Source organism: Leptinotarsa decemlineata, unplaced genomic scaffold (assembly GCF_025532065.1).
Source record: "Leptinotarsa decemlineata unplaced genomic scaffold, Ldec_3_MD MMD2_tig00026317_RagTag_RagTag, whole genome shotgun sequence".
NCBI lineage: Eukaryota > Metazoa > Arthropoda > Insecta > Coleoptera > Chrysomelidae > Leptinotarsa > Leptinotarsa decemlineata.
In genome coordinates, this window is record NW_027412686.1 from 2,216,985 (window position 1) to 2,236,979 (window position 19,995).

General features: G+C 33.8%; 2 protein-coding genes across 4 annotated transcripts in view; one reads left to right on the forward strand and one right to left on the reverse strand.

Moving 5' to 3' along the window:
• The window catches only part of ckn (CRK like proto-oncogene, adaptor protein), a 378,299-nt gene that overhangs the window by 132,466 nt on the left and 225,838 nt on the right, over window positions 1-19,995 (forward strand). The window lies entirely within an intron of this gene.
• On the reverse strand, window positions 135-4,418 carry LOC141485368 (uncharacterized). The gene is made up of 2 exons (XM_074181871.1): window positions 3,534-4,418; window positions 135-358 (listed from the first exon to the last, which is right to left on the reverse strand). Exons 1-2 carry the CDS (start codon window positions 3,853-3,855, stop codon window positions 348-350), a joined length of 333 nt encoding a protein of 110 aa, XP_074037972.1. The 5' UTR covers window positions 3,856-4,418; the 3' UTR covers window positions 135-347.

Sequence of the window (19,995 nt, forward strand, 5' to 3'; positions counted from 1 at the left end):
GAAAAAGAGTAGTGTAATTCACACTTGCTTTTACAAAAATTATATAAATATCAATGAGATATAAATATCAGAACAATTTATTCACACAGTTGTTTTTAACAGACTTGGGAAAATCATTTTCGTCATAGTCAACTATTTCTTTCAAATCAGCAAATATTTTATTTGAGTAATACCAACATTCGAAATTTTATATTTTGATCATTTTACCAGCTTTGGTGTGCAAATCTCAGCTTTCAGAGGAATTTCCTAACCAAGTAGTGGAGCCGGTGAATTTGGTCGTGATCGTACTTCAAAAATCATCGTAATAAATAAACTGGCGTTTGAACTTGTTAGAAAACCGCTCGAATTCAAATTGAACCTAGAAAGAGTAATATTATTTTTCAAAATCGGTAATATTGAAAAACACGAAGAAAACATAATCTGAAATATTTACAATGATTCAACCCATGGAAGGCCAATAATATGGTTTCCGTAAGCAGAATTTATTGATGGATGTAACTACGTTGCTACGTGGTAGGAGATCACCATGAAAAATGAGAAATGAAAATGTCTTTATTTTTGATCATTTTTCAAGAGATCAATACCATATGTCACCCGTTTTTAGAATTTGTAACAAGACATTTGAAATACTAATTCGATCAGGAAAATCTACATATCTCAGCAAATGTAACTACTCCATAAAGCCCAGGTAGAATATTTTTTCAAATATTGCTCAGTTATTTGCTTTGCTCTGAAACATGCCCTGTGGCGTGGCTGCTAGTTTCTATAGAAAGTGATTCGAACGTTACACACAATTTCGTAGAGTGCGTATGCACATTCGTATCTTCAAAAAAAGACACATTAGCACATACAATTTTATCTAACTGGAAATATAGTTTCATTATCACCAAAAATACGAAATCTTGTTGAATATTACTTTGGGGAATATGAAATGACCTTAGAGTTAAGAGTTCGGATAAACGAAAATATCAAGGGCTCAATGTTGGTTAGTTTGATAATTGAAGTATGGTCCTCAGGAGAAGAGAAACGACGGTTTTGCTATGAATTAATTCAAAACTGGAAACATGGATTGTGGTATTTCTAAAAGCAAATAAAATACTTTTTGAAGAATAAGTCAATGATGAAGAATGAAAACGTATTCTTGGTATTACAATTAGAGGTCATTTGAGAAGATACCTCATCAATATTCGAATTGTGTGAAACTTTTTTTTGAAGTAGAAATCCAGAAAAAAGTACTTGTAATACAAAGCTCATTTTTAAGAAGTGAAATTACTCTTATGTAACTCAGAGAGGAATGGGGTTACTTCAACGCAGGATTTTATTTATATGAAAAATATGAAATATTTTATTGAAACAAAAATATACATTTCTGGAATACTCTTTCACCGAATATAAATAATTACTATATTTTAAACCTCTACGTTTCTTAGCCAATACAGAATAAAGCCTAGATTCCCATTGGAATATTTTGAAGGTTGAAAGTGAAACTGGGGCTCTATAGTTGTTAGAGAAGACTGACCCTCCACGAAGCGCTGATCGTTGAGCCTTCTACAAGAATAACATCTTGATTTTTTCAATTGACAAACAAATTAGTTACAGTCGGTTCGATAATATGAATAAAACAAGAAATGCTCTCAAGCACCAGAACTGCAACCCTCTTATTGACGATCCTTTCACCAACCAAGTTGGCAACTACAGGAGGATATAAAGTATACTACTATTGTTGATTAATCAAAATTGCGTGGTAATGAAAAAATGTATGTCAATGTTTGTTCAAAATGCATTTTTTACCTAAATGAAACATTTGAATAATTTGGTTGAACACCGTTGACCGCTATACGCATATAAATGAAATTTAACCTTCATAAATCTCACTTCGGCTCGTTTTGATGTTTTTATTTAAATCGATTCCGGTTAACTGATCAGATTTACATGGCCAGATTGGGTTATATTCAATTTTGAAAATATATGGAGGTGATATGTGTATGGAGAGAGATATCTGGAATGGATATAAAAACACACAATAAAACTGCATTTTTTACGCGTTTCATGGATCACGTTATCATTGGCAAAATTGTTTGGGTCTTCTCCTGTCTTTCAACTTATTTTGTTTAATTCGGAAGGGGGGTGATTAAGTATAATAAAACAACGTTTCTGTGCAAGAACAAGAGAACAACTGAACTTTTATTATAGAAAATACATAGACATTAGTTTACACATTCGATACGAGATGTCGCTAGTAGTATGTAAATATATATTTGGCAATTTATAATACTCCCACTCAGAATATAGAAAAAAATTACACTTCAACAATTCCTAAAGCATTTAAATGTTTATAATGTTTTACAGCAACTAAACTTTTGGTAAACAAATCTGCAAGCATATTCGATGTACATAGATAATCAACACTTACAATGTTTTCATTAATTAATTCTCTACAATAGTGATATTTGACATCGATATGCTTGGTTTTATTATGGAATACAGGGTTTAACAGTAATTTTTGTGCACTCATACTATCATTATACAAAGTAATCTTATACATTCTTTCAGTTATTTCAAACTGTAAATTTCTCAAATAAACTGCCTTTTTGCAAGCTTCTGATATGGATACATATTCAGATTCTGTACTTGAAAGTGCAATACATTTTTGCTTATTAATACTCCAAGATATAACAGACCCAAACAAAGTATAACAAAATCCTGAATAAGATTTCCTATAATTAACATCATTGCACCAGTCTGCATCAACATAACCTTCAATATTTACATTTCCACTTTTACTATATTTCAAACCTATATTTTTTGTCCCTTTTAAATATCTTGAAATTTTTTTGGCATAAACCCAATGTTGTTCAGTATTACAATTATTAAACTGACTTAAATATGACACAGCATAAGCTATATCGGGTCGTGTAAGGACAACTGAATACATCAAGCTCCCGATAAGCTGTTGATAGGGATTTTCATTACTACAATTATTTTCCTTCTTACATTTTAAATTAACCTCCATTGGAGTATTCACTGTGTTACAATCAAGCATGTTGAACTTAGATAACAATTTATTAATATATTTCTCTTGACTCAAAGTTACAGTACAATTTTGTTTATCAAAAACAACTGACATGCCAAGACATTCCTTTACAATTCCTAAGTCTTTTAACACAAAATTCTTATTAAGCATCCTTTTGAGATTATTAGTTCCATTTCTGTCATTTGAGAATACAAAGAAATCATCAACATATAATGTTTGACTGCTGCCAGCACATTTTATATATAAACATGGCTCTATTTTAGACTTGACATAACCATTAGCTAGCATGCAACCATCAACTTTTTTATGCCAAGCACGAGATGCCTGTTTAAGACCATATATAGCTTTATTCAATTTTAAAACTTTATAATTTGTACAGACATAACCTAAAGGCTTTTGCATATATATTGTCTCAGACAGATCTCCATTCAAGAAAGCAGTTTTCACATCAAGATGAGTTACTTCTAGGTTCAACTGCACTGATAATGCGAATAATTACCTGAGTGTTGTATTGTAAACCGCACTACTGGAGAGAACGTTTCTTCGTAGTCTACACCATGTTTTTGACTACACCCTTTAGCCACAAGCCTGGCTCGATAACAGACATGGTTCTCATTATCACACTTCTTTTTGAGAACCCACTTGCACTTGACTATATTACCACTTGCAGGAACATCAACAACTTCCCACGCATTGTTGTCTTCAAAGCTTTTCAGCTCTTCTTTGACTGCCTGTTCCCATTGCTCTTTCTCTGGTCCTTGTAGTGCTTCTTCTAATGTCAGTTCATCGCTAAAGTATTCATTACACTTTTCGGTGCACATAAATCCATACTTTTCTGGTTTTTGTCTCTGCCGTTGTGGTAATGTTTTTAATATGGTGTCTGATTCCTGTTCTTCTTCATATATGTCATGGACTCCTCATCTGGTACATAGGTTTCATCCATGTCATTCGTCGAAATGAATGAATCATTTCGACGAATGACATGGATGTCATTCGTCGGCCTTGTTGATGTCGGCCTTTTCAGTTAATTTGACTCCCTCCACAGCATCCTGCATTTAATTCATATTAAAACTGTTGACATGTCCCAATCTACGATGCCAAACTTCTGGAGACTCTGCTACTGCTGCCACCAAACAAGAATAAGTGTTTAGTTTATAAACTCCATTCACAAGTGATGCAGTGGCTACTAGAGTGTCCTGTTTATTAAATATCTCGCATCCTTCGCTTGTAAAATGTACCTTGTTGCCCTGCCTTATTAACTGGCTTACTGACAACAAGTTGGTAGATAACTTGGACACACATAACACGTTTTCAACAGTTATGTTAAAATCACAATCTTCAGGTGACGTTGTTATGTTTACTTTTCCACAACACAGCACTGAGATGCATTCCCACCATCTCTCTTGGGCTTAGAGTGTGTATTCTTTTTATTCAAATTTTGATTCTTGCGGAAACACGCCAACGCGTTGTTGGCATCACTGTCTTCTGGTTCCATGTCCATCAATTTTCCTTTAATGGCGTCGGTTGTGATTATCATCCCTGAATGCTCGATTGCCATTATCATGGGCATATATTTTTCAGATAAACCTGCTAACATGATAAATCCAATCCACTCATCATTTATTCCAAATCCCATACCTTGTAATTTCTGACCAGCTTTAACAATTTGTGTTACATATGACGTCATCGAAGTGCAATTTTCTAATCGAATAGATATTAAATTCCTCAAAAGACTTATTTTTCTTGTAAATCCCGAGTCATCGAATAACATCTTCAATTTATTCCACAATTCTTTCGATATTGCGACGTTCTTTATGTGAACATAAAGAGCCGGATCAATTGTTAGAATCAACTTAGCTTTTGTCACTGCATCTGTTGGAGCACCTGGGGCACCACCCGGTTCAGATTTGATGCATCTAACCATTCCCTCTAATATAAGGAAATTTTCTGCTACGAAACACCATTCGCTGTAATTTTCGCGTCCGTTCAATTTTGGTACACTAATGAGATAGTTCGAACTGGACGCCATTACTGATGCCACACGATACGCGAAAAAGAGAGACTGCACAACTCAAGTCACTTAGTCCTATTCTGCCACGAAATTATATTATCTGTATAGTCCTGATAATTAATAATTTGAACTGTCACGAGAACTAAGTAATTTTATGAGCCTGGAACGGCCTGGGCCCATAACCTATAATAAAACAACGTTTCTGTGCAAGAACAAGAGAACAACTGAACTTTTATTATAGAAAATACATAGACATTAGTTTACACATTCGATACGAGATGTCGCTAGTAGTATGTAAATATATATTTTGCAATTTATAAAGAAAGCAATTGATTTCAAATAAAGTCTTCACAAAAAGATATGTAGATCATACATAAAAGTTACTTTCAGACACTCAACTCACGATTAAGGATTTGGAAAAAAATTGTGCCACCTATTTGGTTTCGCGTTTAGACATTCATTACAGGTATTCCACTCGTTTCCTTTAAAATTTTAGAAGCACTGCAATGGTGGACCTTAGAATACCGCAGTCAAGTGAGGTGTCACCCATGGCAGAGGTGTCCCCTGAATGACTCCTCACCCTAGAGTGACTTGGAGCGCGTGTTAGTTGATGCGTAGCTTTGTCGTGATGAACCTCCTTTCCTTCGGTTGGACTTACTTATTTACAATACAAGTTTTACATATTATCGACCTCAGTTAATTTAATTGAGATTATTATTTTTTACACGGTTTATATTAGTTTCACCTCTCAAGCTCGGGATCTGTATTTGACAGAATTATCGACATGATTGCTTGATCTATTCGCGGGCAGATGGCGCTGTACGTAACCTCCTTGATATATCGACATTATTGCTTGATATATTCGCAGGCAGATGGCGCTGTACGTAACCTCCTCGATATAATTCGAACTCACTTTACATGTATTTCTTTATTAAAAAAATATTTAGACAATAAATCGGACTAAAAAGTGAAAAATAAATATAGTTTACGAAAACTAAAAAACACGCTTTTATAGCATAATAAACCAGAAAGTAAAAAATTAATATAGTTGTAAAAAACTAAAAAATACGCTTTTAACGAATATCGAACTGAAAAGTATTTTTTTTAAATAAGCTTAAAACAATAACGAACGAAAAATACTAGTATTATTGTGAAAAACGCGTGGGCGCTTTGTGCCATATTTTTTGTGTATCATTCGCCCGTGGCTTTTTTCACAATAATACTAGTATTTTTCGTTCGTTATTGTTTTAAGCTTATTTAAAAAAAAATTTTAACTTTTGAGTTCGATGTTCTTCAAAAGCGTGTTTTTTTAGTTTTATTAATCTATATTTGTATTATTTAAACTGTTCGTTGTCTCTTCAATCATTCAGGTATTAGAGATGGCATATTACATGTCACAGTAAATATAAAAATGTAAATAAATAGATACACTTAATCTAATATAATCTAAATTTCACTAACTGAATCAATATCAGTTAGGTAATTCATAAGCTGAGAGGGATTGCAGCCTTTCTTTAAGAAGTTCGGCAAGAGTTGATGGAAATCCATGTAGTTTTCGATGTCGATTGTAGGCCTTGCACTCGATTAAAATATGTTTTTCTGTTAGGGGGCAGTGGCATATTTCTCAGGTTGATTCTTGGGATTTTTCGATTAGATGGGTGTGTGTGATGCGGGTGTAGAAGGCGTAGTTTAGTGACTATGGTTTGTTGTTTTCTTTTCAGAGAAAATTGTTTTCGAGGGAGTACAGTCTTTTTAACTTCGGCCAATTTCGACTTAGAGAGGTTACAATCAGCTTGTGCCATGCATTGAAAATCATCTCTTTGAATATTGGTTTGAGGTCAAATTTGGCAGTTTTGGTTGTTGGGTGAAGTTCTTCAATATCGGTTGCATCTATGACTAATTGATCGGCTATTTCGTTTCTCTTCATACCCATGTATAATGGTACCCATACGAAATGAGTCGTTTTATTCAGTTGTTGAAGATGATGGAGTTTGTTTTAATAAGGATGAGGATCGGATGTGAGGGCTAGAGTTGAGATATTGCAGTCATTGAGGGAATCTGTAATGATAACTGTTTTTTCATTGTCAAGGGACCTGTATATTCTAATGATTTGAGGATGGTAATAAGCTGTCCCGAGAAAACTGAGGAGGCCTTAGGCATGAGTTATATCCAGATGCGGTGGTAAGAGTTGCGGCAGTTCCGTTTTTTGTGTTTGAAGCATCTGTGTAAATGTGATTTCATCTTGGAAGTGATTCGTTATTTGATGAAAGTTTTTGTTGATGATTGTTTCGTTCGTTTGATCAATAGGTAGTATCAAGAACAAGTATCCGGCCGGTACAAAGCAGGTAAAATTATTGTTACTAATGATACGACTAATTGTAGAAAATTTTTCATCATAATAAATTCAGCACTGGTGAGAAATTAACCTTTTGTTTGCTCGATCAATAATAAACTTGATTGCTTGCGTTTGTTGATTTCCAGGGATTTCAAAAGGTCTAATGTTTGTCCTTCATTTGGTGTATGTAGTATGTCGTAGTTTATTTCGAAGTCGTGATAGTTTTGTAACAGATGGCATGCATAGGGTGAATTGGTTTCCTTTATTTCGAAACTTTTTTTGTATTCGGAGATTTTGGCAGGAACCAGATTTAAGCTTTATATGTCTACCTTGAGTAGAGGTAAAGAAACAACAAACCAACATTTCAAATTGGAAAAATATCTAGAAATTTCAAACCAGAATCTCTGAACACAAAGACGACATACTACAGAAAATGAAGGATAACAATCAAACCTGCTAGAATCCTTGAAAATTAATGAAAGTAAACAATCGAATATTCTATTGGTCTCTCACCACTGTCGAATTTATTTTCATGAAAAATCTCATAGAATTAGTCATATCATTAGTAATAATATGTTTACATGGTAGTGGATACCTGTTCTTAAAACTATTTGTTCACCGATCAGTGAACCCTGTTGATGAAGGTCGATAACTTATATAAATTGCATTGTAAATTAGTGTGGAGAACCAGTTCAACTGAGGAAACTTTTGCCGTAGTGAAACGCGTAGTAGAAATTAAGTCTATATTATGAATATTTGTATAAATTGTAAAGAATAGTGTTACTGATTTTCACAAAGTAGTGGGTCAGTGTATTGAAAATATGAAAAAAAACGCATCAACGAAATCTAAATATATACAAGTGAACATTTATTCGATACCGTTCGCGATTGCTACATAAGCGCCGATTGACACAGATCCCATCGCCTTGTCTCCACTCAATATCCTTTCTGTGTTAATCGACGCTTAGAAGCCTTCCATGTGACAGAACTACTCGTCTATCGAGTACCTTATTTAAAAATGCACCACAATACATTCCACTTCTCATGAAGCCGGGCGGCGGTACGGCGTCGAATAAAACCAATGTAACTCACCTTGATTTGAATTATTTTAGAATCGGTATATTTTCTACTGATAATATTAGTTTGTATTCAGTATTTTTCTTTCAGTGTACTTCGTAAATCTGAATAACTTTACATTCGTATAAAGTTGTGCAATTGAATCTCTCAACAAATAAAGCATTGTATGAAAATGAATAATAATTTCTTCCCTTTTCATTAATGTGCTATTAAATCATTACAACGAGAAATTGAATCGTCTTCATTGAAAATTCTACACGAGAGTACAAATTCTCATTCAACTACCTAAGACAGTAAAATGAAGTTTTTTCTTTCAATTTGCTGGGTGACATCTTGTAATCTGATTACTTCACCGCCACGTTGATGTGAAAACTTTAAGAAACGACTTTTTGATTACTTGCTGTAAGTCAACTGCAAATTAAAAGTCTTTAATTAATTGAATAACATTCTAGAGCTACACTTCTTATAACTTAATTTAATTTTAATAAGAGGGCAGTTTTTGCAGCACACTTGTAGAATTCCATGAACAAGAAAAAAATGTTTTAATGATGCTCGAGAACAAAAGTTACATGTTCGAAGTTTTGGATACTCTCGCAAGAAAATATAGACGGCTTTTATTAAGAAACTTGGAAGTATTTTGAGTTGATAACATCAATCTGATTATATTGAAGGACTTTTGTCCCATGTATTATGATACTTCAACTTGTCGGATAAAATCAAAGAATGTTTCCTGAAATAATGGGTTACTAAACAAACTTTTTTCCTAACAAAATCACTAGATTGAGGTTATATGTTATTACATCTTGAGGTTATATGTTTCAAATTATCCTATTAGGTTGTTTTAACAGTTTTGTCTGTTTTAATGTCAGGTGTTATTTTTTTTCCAAATTTTATTTCTCTTTCCAGCTTATTACTAAACGATGTTAAGCGACTTTAGCTTCAAAAATGAGTTCCGACGATTTGAGGACCCTGGTGTACCTACACTGGCCCATCACAAACGGTGCGTTTGGAAAAGTCAAAAAGCTCGAAAAGTACGTCCCCTACGATTTGAACGATCGACTGAATTCGTCACGTAAGGCAAAACACAAGCACTACAGAAAAATTATCAAGGCGCTCTAAGAGCGGTGCCTCTGCGAAAGTTACGCTTCATATTGGATCTGAATCGCTGGAGATTATATCCATTTGAAAAAACCGTCTCAGGGTGTTCATTTCACATAAACGCAGTTCTCCAAATGAATGAGTTTTTTAACAATGAAGTTCGAGGTGTACTCAGTTGAACCTCAAAACGATGAGCAGTCACAGTACGTCGCGTATTTCTGATATGTGTCACTCTTAGTGGAATCAAATGTGCCAACTCACTTGAACACTTTCCGTGAACATATCAATATTCCAGACTATCAAGTGATCTTCGCGTCTCCAATCAGGCAGATGGCTCTGTTCTGGATCAGCTTCAGTGTATGCTTAGGGGCGGAGCTCCATACATGTGAACAACACTTCAAAGAAGATATGATCTGTGTTTTATAAAGCATTAAAAGTTGCTGAGGTGTGTACAGCTTTTCGATTAGGAACAGTCCCAAACTTTTGAGAAGCAACCTTTGCAGTTCCAGCAACATGATTGAGCTAAGACATATTGGGATCCATTTTACCCTTCAAAAAACTTATCGAAGCAGAAAGCGGAGTTGTCTGTCCTGACATTATTATATTGGGTTCGGAGACATTTATCTTTTTGGAGGAAACCGATGCCTGGATTTTTGTGAACCTGGTTCCTTTCCCCCAATTCGAAATCACTTCTAGATCCTCATTAAGATAGGCAACCTCCTGCTTCTGGTGAAGATGTGCATCCGCAGCCGATGTCATGGAATCCAAATGGAATGGCGAGACAAGTGTGCTCTTGTCAGCAAAGCAATATATTGGATTCTTGGTGGAATTGTGGATTTTGTTAAGCTTTGAATCACAGCTTTAGCTACCGACCAGTAGGAGGTAGAGCGTTTGGGATTGGCAAGAAGTTTATCCCTAATTCTCTGATTGTGAAGTTGCTTTCATTCATTCTGAGTCTGTATCTATTGTGAATTCGGTTTTCGGCACTGGCATTTATGCGCCACTGCCAGTAGACATGATTTTTGGAGGCGACAGCTTACTCGCAATTTTTGTTGAACCGAGGTTTGCCGTTAGAAGATCGTTTCATCGAAAAAGGAATATATGCATTCATGGATGATAAAGAAACTTCCGTGACTTTAGAGCTGAAACAAACATTTAGCCAGGGGTACTTTCGAAAATGGTCTTGAATGTCAAGTAGCAAAAGTACACTGATTCAAATGGCTCTCATTTCGATCAAATTGAATAAGTATTTACTAGATTTATAGTCTAGTATTCACTAGACACATGAAAACGGATAAAACTTTCGAAACAACCCAATACTATGCAAGTGCAATATAGAACAATGGATATTATCATTTCAATAATTTAATGAATTCATTGACAAATCTGCAAAGGAATGGTTAACAAATGACATACTTATTTTCATTCTTTCATTTATCATATATGAACAACACTTTTCAAAATTGCTATTCAACCACAAAATATGTAAAAAAAGATGGTTTCAATATTTTAGTACACTTCATATTCATCTGACATCACAAAAAATATATTTTATCGATTTTGAACTATTTTTGTGTTGTTCATTGAACTAATCATATTTTTTTCCAGGTGAGTTTCAATCGAACATGGAATATCATGTAGCCTAATGGAAATGTATGTAAGTTTTTCCCATTTCATATTATCTTCCAAGGTTAGAGATATATTTTAATGTAAATCAATTAGCCTGATAATGAATATCTGACAGCTTCAATATAGTATGATTCACCACAAATAAGAATTCTTTTTTGAAGCATTTCCATTGCATTCTGGAAAATAACTACAAAATTCAACAGAGGTAATCGTAAGAATTCTTGATAAATAACAACTGATTCCATTCGGAAATATCTGTGACGGGCTTTACAATTATTGATAAGAAATTGGAATCTGATCAAGTTCTAATTAAAAATGAAATCACGTTTTATTTCGTGAATTTTTCTGGGTTTTCAACCGTCCACAGTCTGTAAGATGAATCTAATCAATCAATTGAAAATCCTGGAAAGAGTTACGAAGAACAAACAAAAAAATATATTAGAAATATTACCGATAATTGTTCAATAAGATAAATAATTTAAAGTATATTTCTTTTACCAGCTAATTTTTGAAATAAAGTATATAGTATTGTAAAACTGAAACATAAACTCTCGACATTTCCCAAAAAATCTTTCAATTCTCACAGCATTTTTAGAATATCTTATCGAAGCTCATCATTGACCAAAAATTGACGGAGCCATGTTAATAATAAATAAAGGAACTGGAAAATCTATGAAAGCCACACGTTATCACTTTCTCTCTTACGGATTTTGCGTGGCGTGCCTTTTTATATTTCACAGCTCTTTTTGGACTACCACAGGGTCGTTCAAAATTATTTTCCTGGCTAAATTCTTTTGTTGCACGAAATGACATGTTTACGTGGAAAGAAAGTATGGTTATTTAATCCTCTCTTTTTTCTTTGCACTTTCGTAACGATTTATCGGTTTTCGTATACGAATTACAGCTGCAAAAAGTACAATTTATGCAAATCGCCAATTGTTGTGAATGCTGCTCGTAAACAAGAATTGTGTCGTTTTGCACCGCTGGAATTTTCGGAAGAAATTTATATCAATTATTTAAGTTTAATTTTATTTTTATGGGTGTTTGAGTAATACCTCTTCCTTAATCACGACTAATAAGAAATGTACGCCATGGTAAAACATGTTTAGTGCGGCAGTATAACGGCGCGCCATAACGAGAAACTTTTATAGATATCGTCCTTATTTATTCCGTTGAGGAAGTTATGATATTTTTTTATGATCGTTCATATCTTGATTGCGTATCGGAAATTATTTTCGGTAGAACCGTAAACTACTTATCCGTGTGTTTTGTTTTGAAATATTCTTTAGAAGGTTTACCAAGTATCACAATCATCGTGTGTATATTTGGGACTCAAAATAACACATATCCACTTAAAAAATATTTCTTCGAGGTCGAATGGTATCATTTCAGTCGGATAACAATTTCATGTTATATAGTAACTAACAGTTTATGACAAGTCCAATATAGCTGTAAATACTCGTAGTATTTCGGTTGCGAGTTCGAATCTGCCTTCGACAAACATGTTTTTTCCATAATGTTGGTGGTTCATTGATTCTTCCACATCACATAGATTATCTATCACACGGAGCTACCTATAATAACCATAATTGTCGATGCCGCTGATTTTGAAAAGAAAAGAAGTGGGCTAATAAATAACAATATACATATGAAAAAATATCAGTCAAATTGATAATCTATTTCTCTCTCTATTTCAATGGTCGTGACTGCCAGCAAAAATTGTTTCAGTAAAAAGAAACTCCAAATCTTACTAAATAACAAGTTACCACTTTCAGTTTGTTAAAGATACATAAAGTTATTAATCCAGTTAGCTCTCGAAATTATTCATATCCCGGAAATAACGGATGTAAATCGGCATTTCGATTACAAGAAATTGCTGTTGAATTTTCTGTATTCCAATAATAATATAATTATTAGGTATGCTCATGGGAATTGAATCAATTTACTGTAACTTGTTTCCTTCTGCACTTCGTCAGGTATTGATATTTCTGATAAGCCAAATTTCTTGTTACACATAAAAAGTTACTCGTTTCGATTCTAGGTAAGTAGGTACAAAATGCGTACAAAATGCGCTGCAATGCGCTACTGATAATTCGGCTAACATTTATTGAAAGTATAGCAAATGATCAGGTTTTTAACGAAGCCGATTACTTTATTCTGTGAGTGTTTCTTCAGGCCAGCTGGTGACAGCAGGATTTTGCTAAATGCTGAAAAGCTGATTCAGTTTGCGGTATAGCTAGCAGGCACAGAATTTGTTCTCTACTACCTGGATCTAAATTTCCTTGTGAAGAATAATCCCATCCAAAGTTAACAGACCTTGGTACGTTTTCCTCAATCCAGTGAGGACCTGATCGGCGGTCAGTCTGGCGATTACCTTCGTTAGGTAGGTAAGCAACAAAAATGTGTGGCTTGGGAAGTAGTACCAACCGTAGTTCTACTAACTGCATCCACCAGCTAGGGGATGCTCTCCTGATCTTCTCAGATAACATTGCCATCTAGGCCAAAATATGACTCTCTGCAATGGAACCTGTGCAGCATCTTTTGGAATATTTTCTACGGCAGCCATAATGGCATACTGAAGAAGAAACTCCAGATGCCCGCAGCATCCTTCCGATATGGTGACGACATCTGTAATACAGCTATATATGACATTGGTTTGGGTGAATTATTGTTTTTCAGCGTTTGCAAATCAGTGCAGGAGAAGTTTGATTTTTTCCTGATGCAGATTCTGCTCGTGCTGCTCAAAAGTTCAATGCTAGGCAGATTTATAAAATATTTGGCTCTTGAGGAGGTAAAAATTTGCTTTCTAGCTACACTACCTAGTCTTCCAGACTATTCAATAAGGTTTTCTACGACGAGAGGTCGCCTGATATCTCTAAGGTTTCTTTAGTTACATTGAGTAGGCTTAGATCATTTATTCTTTTAGCATGGAGAAACACCTTACAATGAGACACCTTCATTTGGAAGGATTCTTACATCGCCAGGTCTTACCTCGCCAGGTGTTTGGCAGGGTATTCTTACTGGTTTCACTATTGGGGTTAAACATATCAACTTCCTTTTCGAAAAGTGCGATAATAGTGATCAACGATCAATATTGTACTGACATTGATTTTCATTGAATGCTATTCTTCGAAAAGGCACTGAAAGGAATGATTTGTTTCTTAGGGACAAAAAACAAAATAAACTTAATAAATTATTGAATTTTCTGCCGCCGTCATCAGCACCATGTTCCAAGAACTGGTATAAATAAAAAAGAATTATTCATTTACATTTCCATTCATTTTGTTTTTACATTTGTACATTTTATCTTAGAAGCTGCTGAATAAGGAAACCTAAAATAGGGTATTAATTCAATGTTCATAGTACCAGAGGGTACTTTTTTTACAGCTTGTGTATAGTTTCATTCCTATAATTTGAAAATAAATGTATTCTGTTTTTTATATATCTGTAACGTTTTCAGTTTTAAAGTATTTTGAATACAAAAATTGTGAAAACCTGAATTTTGGATATCATTTCTATCGACAGTATTGTTTATAAGTGATTCAATGGTTACTCCTTTCTAAATATGGATAAACTGTCATAGCAAATATCAAATTGGTTATATAATTGTCGTATATTTAAATAAAATTTATATTTTGATATTTTTTCTGCATTTCAAAATCAGTTGATATAACCCTTGCTCTTGAGCTTGACCTTAACATAAAATTGTCGAATTCTCTATTAATATAATTTCGTCAACGTAAAATATGACAAATTGAGCATCTTTGACATTGGACTACGACACATGTGGTTTTGATTGAACAAAATTCTTTTTGAATGTTTCTGAATCTGAATGAATCTGATTTGCATGAAATATTCACTTTTGAATAAATTAAAAGACAAAGTTGTTGGGTATACCTTGTCTTTCTCGGGCATGTTTCGAATAGACGTTATGCCTTTAATGATTTTATCAATGTAAGATCCAAAGTTCCTGGTATACTTCCGACACATGCAGCATTCCATTTTTAGCAACAGGTCTCAACTATTCCAATCTGCTCCTCGAAATTATTCGAGCGATTCAATGAACTGCTGAAGTTGCGAAACAGGCAAACATTTTATGCCTTATGAGGCATTCTCATAAAACAAACGAACTCGCTCGGTTATGAGAGAATGTCTGACATGTTGAATTTACGAAACAGCCTTCGGCTGTATTGACATTGTTCCTCTTTCAAGTCATGGACAAATTCTGCTACTGTTTGTGAAATTTCTACTGTTAAATAACAAGATGCCCTGAAGTTTTGCATTTCCAAGCTATTTTATGTGGAGGATGGAAATATTTACTCTACTGGAGCGTTCTGTTTTGAATTTGTTACAAACAAAATTTAAGGGGGCCATTTCCTGGTAATTTGAAGTTATAATCATGATAATCCGTATTGCGATTTGATATGATGGAATTCCCGTTCTCTGGATTAAGATTTTGTTTAGATTTTTTTGATACTACAGACTTTTCATCGGAAGTCTGAAAAAATTATTTTTGACTGTCACAAATCCAAAATGCTGTAAGACGAATCTGAATAATTTGGGCTCGATATATCTATACGTGTTTTGTTTTGGATATATATGATTTGTCACTCTCCTGTAGTTTAAAAATTTATCAAATCAAAAATGAAGGGAAAATTAATGAATTATTTGGTTCCAAGTTTTAGTAAAACGTAGTACCTTAAGTTATTGACGAAAGATCCTGAAATAAAAAGCCATAATCGTTTAGCTCATACTCCAAAAATATAAGAATGAGAAACAAATTATAGTATGTGAGGAAATTGGCCGATATTTGATAATAATCAAATAATAATCAACCTAGATGTTAGATTTATACTAAACATATCTGAAAATATTTAATTTTGCTTTGCTAAAATCCCAATTATCTTATGGTATTTTAGTATGAGATGACGGATAAAAAATGGAATTTAAGGTCTGAAATAGAAATGTACTCTTAACATGAGTTGGACAAAATATTATTAATAATAAGAAATATGTCAATATGACCAAAAGATAGATGAAAAATGGAAGAATAAGACAGATTTCAGACCAACCAACTTCACAACTCTTCGAAAATTAGTATCCACAGTCTTTTTTATCTATTTATAGATCTTTCTTTACCCTATTCCTTCCGGATTGTTTTTTTTTCTGTTTCAGAACACTGCAATCCATTTGACCGCTATATTGAAGGTTGTCACACTGAATGTGGCTGAATGTCCAGTATATACGTACCTTCCTTGAACTTCCTCTTGAACCAGTATTCCACCCTATGGATGATTTCAACTTTGGACCGCTTCATGTTGTTTATCGCGATTCATCGTCTTGCGTAACGATTTCATTCAACAAGGAACGTCAATCAAATTTTAACAAATATAACAGATTGAGAAACATAACTGTTATGTCTTTTGTGGTTAGGTATCGTAACTCTGCGACATACTTTGCAAAGTGATTACATTTTACCTCATTTTCTTCGAAAACCACATTTTGAACAATTATGTGTCTCAGGAATTTTTTAACTGCTCATTTTTAGTTGTGACAGATATTTGAACAGAAATGATTTCGTCTTTCACTCATGTAGTTTTTCGGTAATATGTGAACATTAAAAATGGAATATTTTTCAGGAGACATTAGTTTCTACTTCTCCGGACATGTATAGGTTATGTACACCAAAGTTTTTTCAGATACATGTCATAAGAAAAAAACCACCATAAGTGTAAAATTTCACTTTCAAGAGAAACATTTTATATGTAGGTGTACATCAAAGTTTCGGGCAAAAACAATTCAGCTTTTTTTTAATGTCAACATTTACTTCTACATAGTTATATTCGTAATGAATATTTGTGTTGCCCGTTATTGTGTCAGTAAATATGTTACCATAATTGCCTACCAAGTTGAATATTCGAAAGGTTTGTCAAGTCTTGCGGGATTCTATTCGGTTGAGCTATGATTGCCACTTGATCATAAAAGACGCCGTCGAGAATTTGAATTTATGTAAACAACTCGCGAGTCCCTGTCATAATTGCATTGTGAGTAAATACTATTTATTCAAATGTGAATAATCTTCAAAAGGTGACACCATGATGTCGTCGATCTTGTCCTTCCACATTGTCGAGTCGTTTTAGTAGTCACTTGAGACTTTATTCAATATGTTGAAGAGCATTTAGACGATTCTACTGGCTGCTGATGGCGCCGACCCAGCGCTATCAGGCAGCGGTAACTCGAATAGATCAGTCGTCTATTTTTCTTGCTAGTAACCAAAACCAGCGGTTTTGTCTACATCCGAACGCGTCGCGCTCGTCGCTGGCTCAATATGCGCCAGTAGGCCAGTCCTTTTTTCAAGGACAAAACACAAGCACTACAGGAAAATCCTTAAGGCGCTCTCGGAGCGGTGCCTGTCCTATAGTACTGGACCAATTTTGACAACTGTGTAGACTTATTATCAATAGTCATAGCCATCGTGTAAATCAGGCGGTGTCTGGTCAAGTGGAACTGGTATCCAGTTACTGCTGACATTTTCAAGTGCAAGCCACTGACATCGTCTTGAATGCTCCTTTATTTCTACGGAAGAAATCTTTGGGGCAGATTCCCTGTCTTATTAGTCAAATTTTGATGAAAATCAATGCCGAGTATGCTCTGCGAAACATCTAGGTAACATTTAATTGGAGATTAGATTTTAAGGAAGAAAAAAGCCCTATTTGAAATGCAGTTGAAACGCTTTTGAAGCGATTGCATGAAATTATAAAAAGCACTGGATTATTACATAGGATTCTTTAGTTATTTTACATTTGTTGATCTGATTTTCACACGGGAAGTAAACAAAATATAGCCAATTAAATAGGGAGAACAAAATAAATGTCTGTCAGGTGAAATTTCATCTGCCTTTGTATTAGTGATGAATGAAAACTAGTTATTTGTAAAGTGAATGGGGTAGGTAATTAAAAGTGATTTTTACATTGAAAATCATTTTATGTGAAACGCAAATTTTATTTTCTTGGGCCGGGCAACAAATGTATTGCAATATTACCATTGTCGGAAACCACCACTGTATAAATGAGTCAGAATAGAGTCTAATGTTGATTGGAAAATTCAAATTTTTTATTTGAAGAGATTGCAGTGAAATAGAACAAACGCTCGATTATTACACAGTATGTATTTTTTTATTATTTTTGCATTCGTTGATCTAATTTTTGTACTGAAAATGAACTTGAATGGTAACTCCGTGAGGTTAGATTTCATCTGGTTTTATATTAGTAATGGATGACAACTAGTTACTAATAAGGTAAATGAGGTAATTTAAAGTGATCTTCACGTTGCAAAATACTTTTATTTGAAACATTAATTTCATATTCTTCGGCCGTGCAACAAATATACCTAAATATTACCATTGTTAGAACCTAACACTGTATGATTGATTATTTATTTCAGATATAACTATTACAATACAATCTAATGTCAATTCAGTTTTTCCATTAATTTAGTTAGTGTGTTGAAAAATTTTAAATTCGCACCACCCAGTTTTTTTTTCATAAGCAACCTTTAAAAGTATTCAATACTCGTGAGGAATAAGAGAAGGTGAGACCGTAACTTTTTAACGGGTTAAACCGAAATAGTATATCGAACTCTGACACTCGTCACTCATTTTCAATATAAAGAAGCACAATCTCATGCATATGATTGATTTATCCTTTATATATGTTTCAAATTTTTATATTTATGTTCTTTTTTCAACAATCGAAGAAATTAGAAAGTATTAAAACAAGCACATTGGAGATCACCGGCGCCTTCGGCAAAATGTACATGTTATAGGAGTGAAACTAATTTCTCACTTGCGTTAATAGTGATATATCATTTGTATCATCTAGTTTATTATCTTCTGTAATGTTTGAAGTCATCCACAAAACATGTAGGTTTAAGAGTTTGAAACAAATTGGTGAATATACAAGACCACCAGCTTTAAAAAAATAATGTGAAAGGTCCACTGACAGTAAATAATGAAAGTTTAATTTTACATTTAAAATTAATATAATGCTAAATGTGCAGTTATTGTAAATCTGAAAATATTCAAGCATTTATTCTTTCAAATCTAAATATTAGGAAAGAAGTATGACAAAATAAAAATCAAAATTTTGAAATGCGAAACAAAGATCAAAGAATTCAAAGATTGAAAACCATTATGCTTTTGATAGGATTAAATATTTCATGTGAACTATGTCAAAATGTTAAAACTTTCGTCACTGATTCCTGAAGTTATTTTTGAGAACTTCTAAATTTCTTCGCACAGTGATGATTTGTTTTCGGCATTTTTGAGAGTATTCGTCGATTAAATGCGATCTACGGAACTTTCTGATTGTTTTGAGCAGATCTAAATGGCATTCAGTTTCTGTAGTGTCTCACTTTCGTTCGTCGAGAAATTATGATATTTTTATCGTTGACATTAATGCAATTCTCTCACTATTTTTTGTAGTTCACGATTTCTTAAGAGCCGCCTTAAAACTTTACGATTATAAATGTTTTGATGCTTTCAAGAGCTGTATTTTAATTGAGCTATTCTAGAGACACTATAGCTTTTGGGACTTGTGTTTTTTCTAGCATCTTTTTTAGATATACTTGACAATAATTTCCTACAACCATGGGAAAGCATTTCCATAGGATATATACTTTCAAAGCCACACATTTGTGTTGCATACCTACAGCTTGTCAAACATAGGAAGAGTTTTAAGAATTCCGTTATGACCCCCGCCCACTAGATCTGCGTTCGTTAGAAGAGAGTGAGAGTGAGTGAGATTTCTCAAG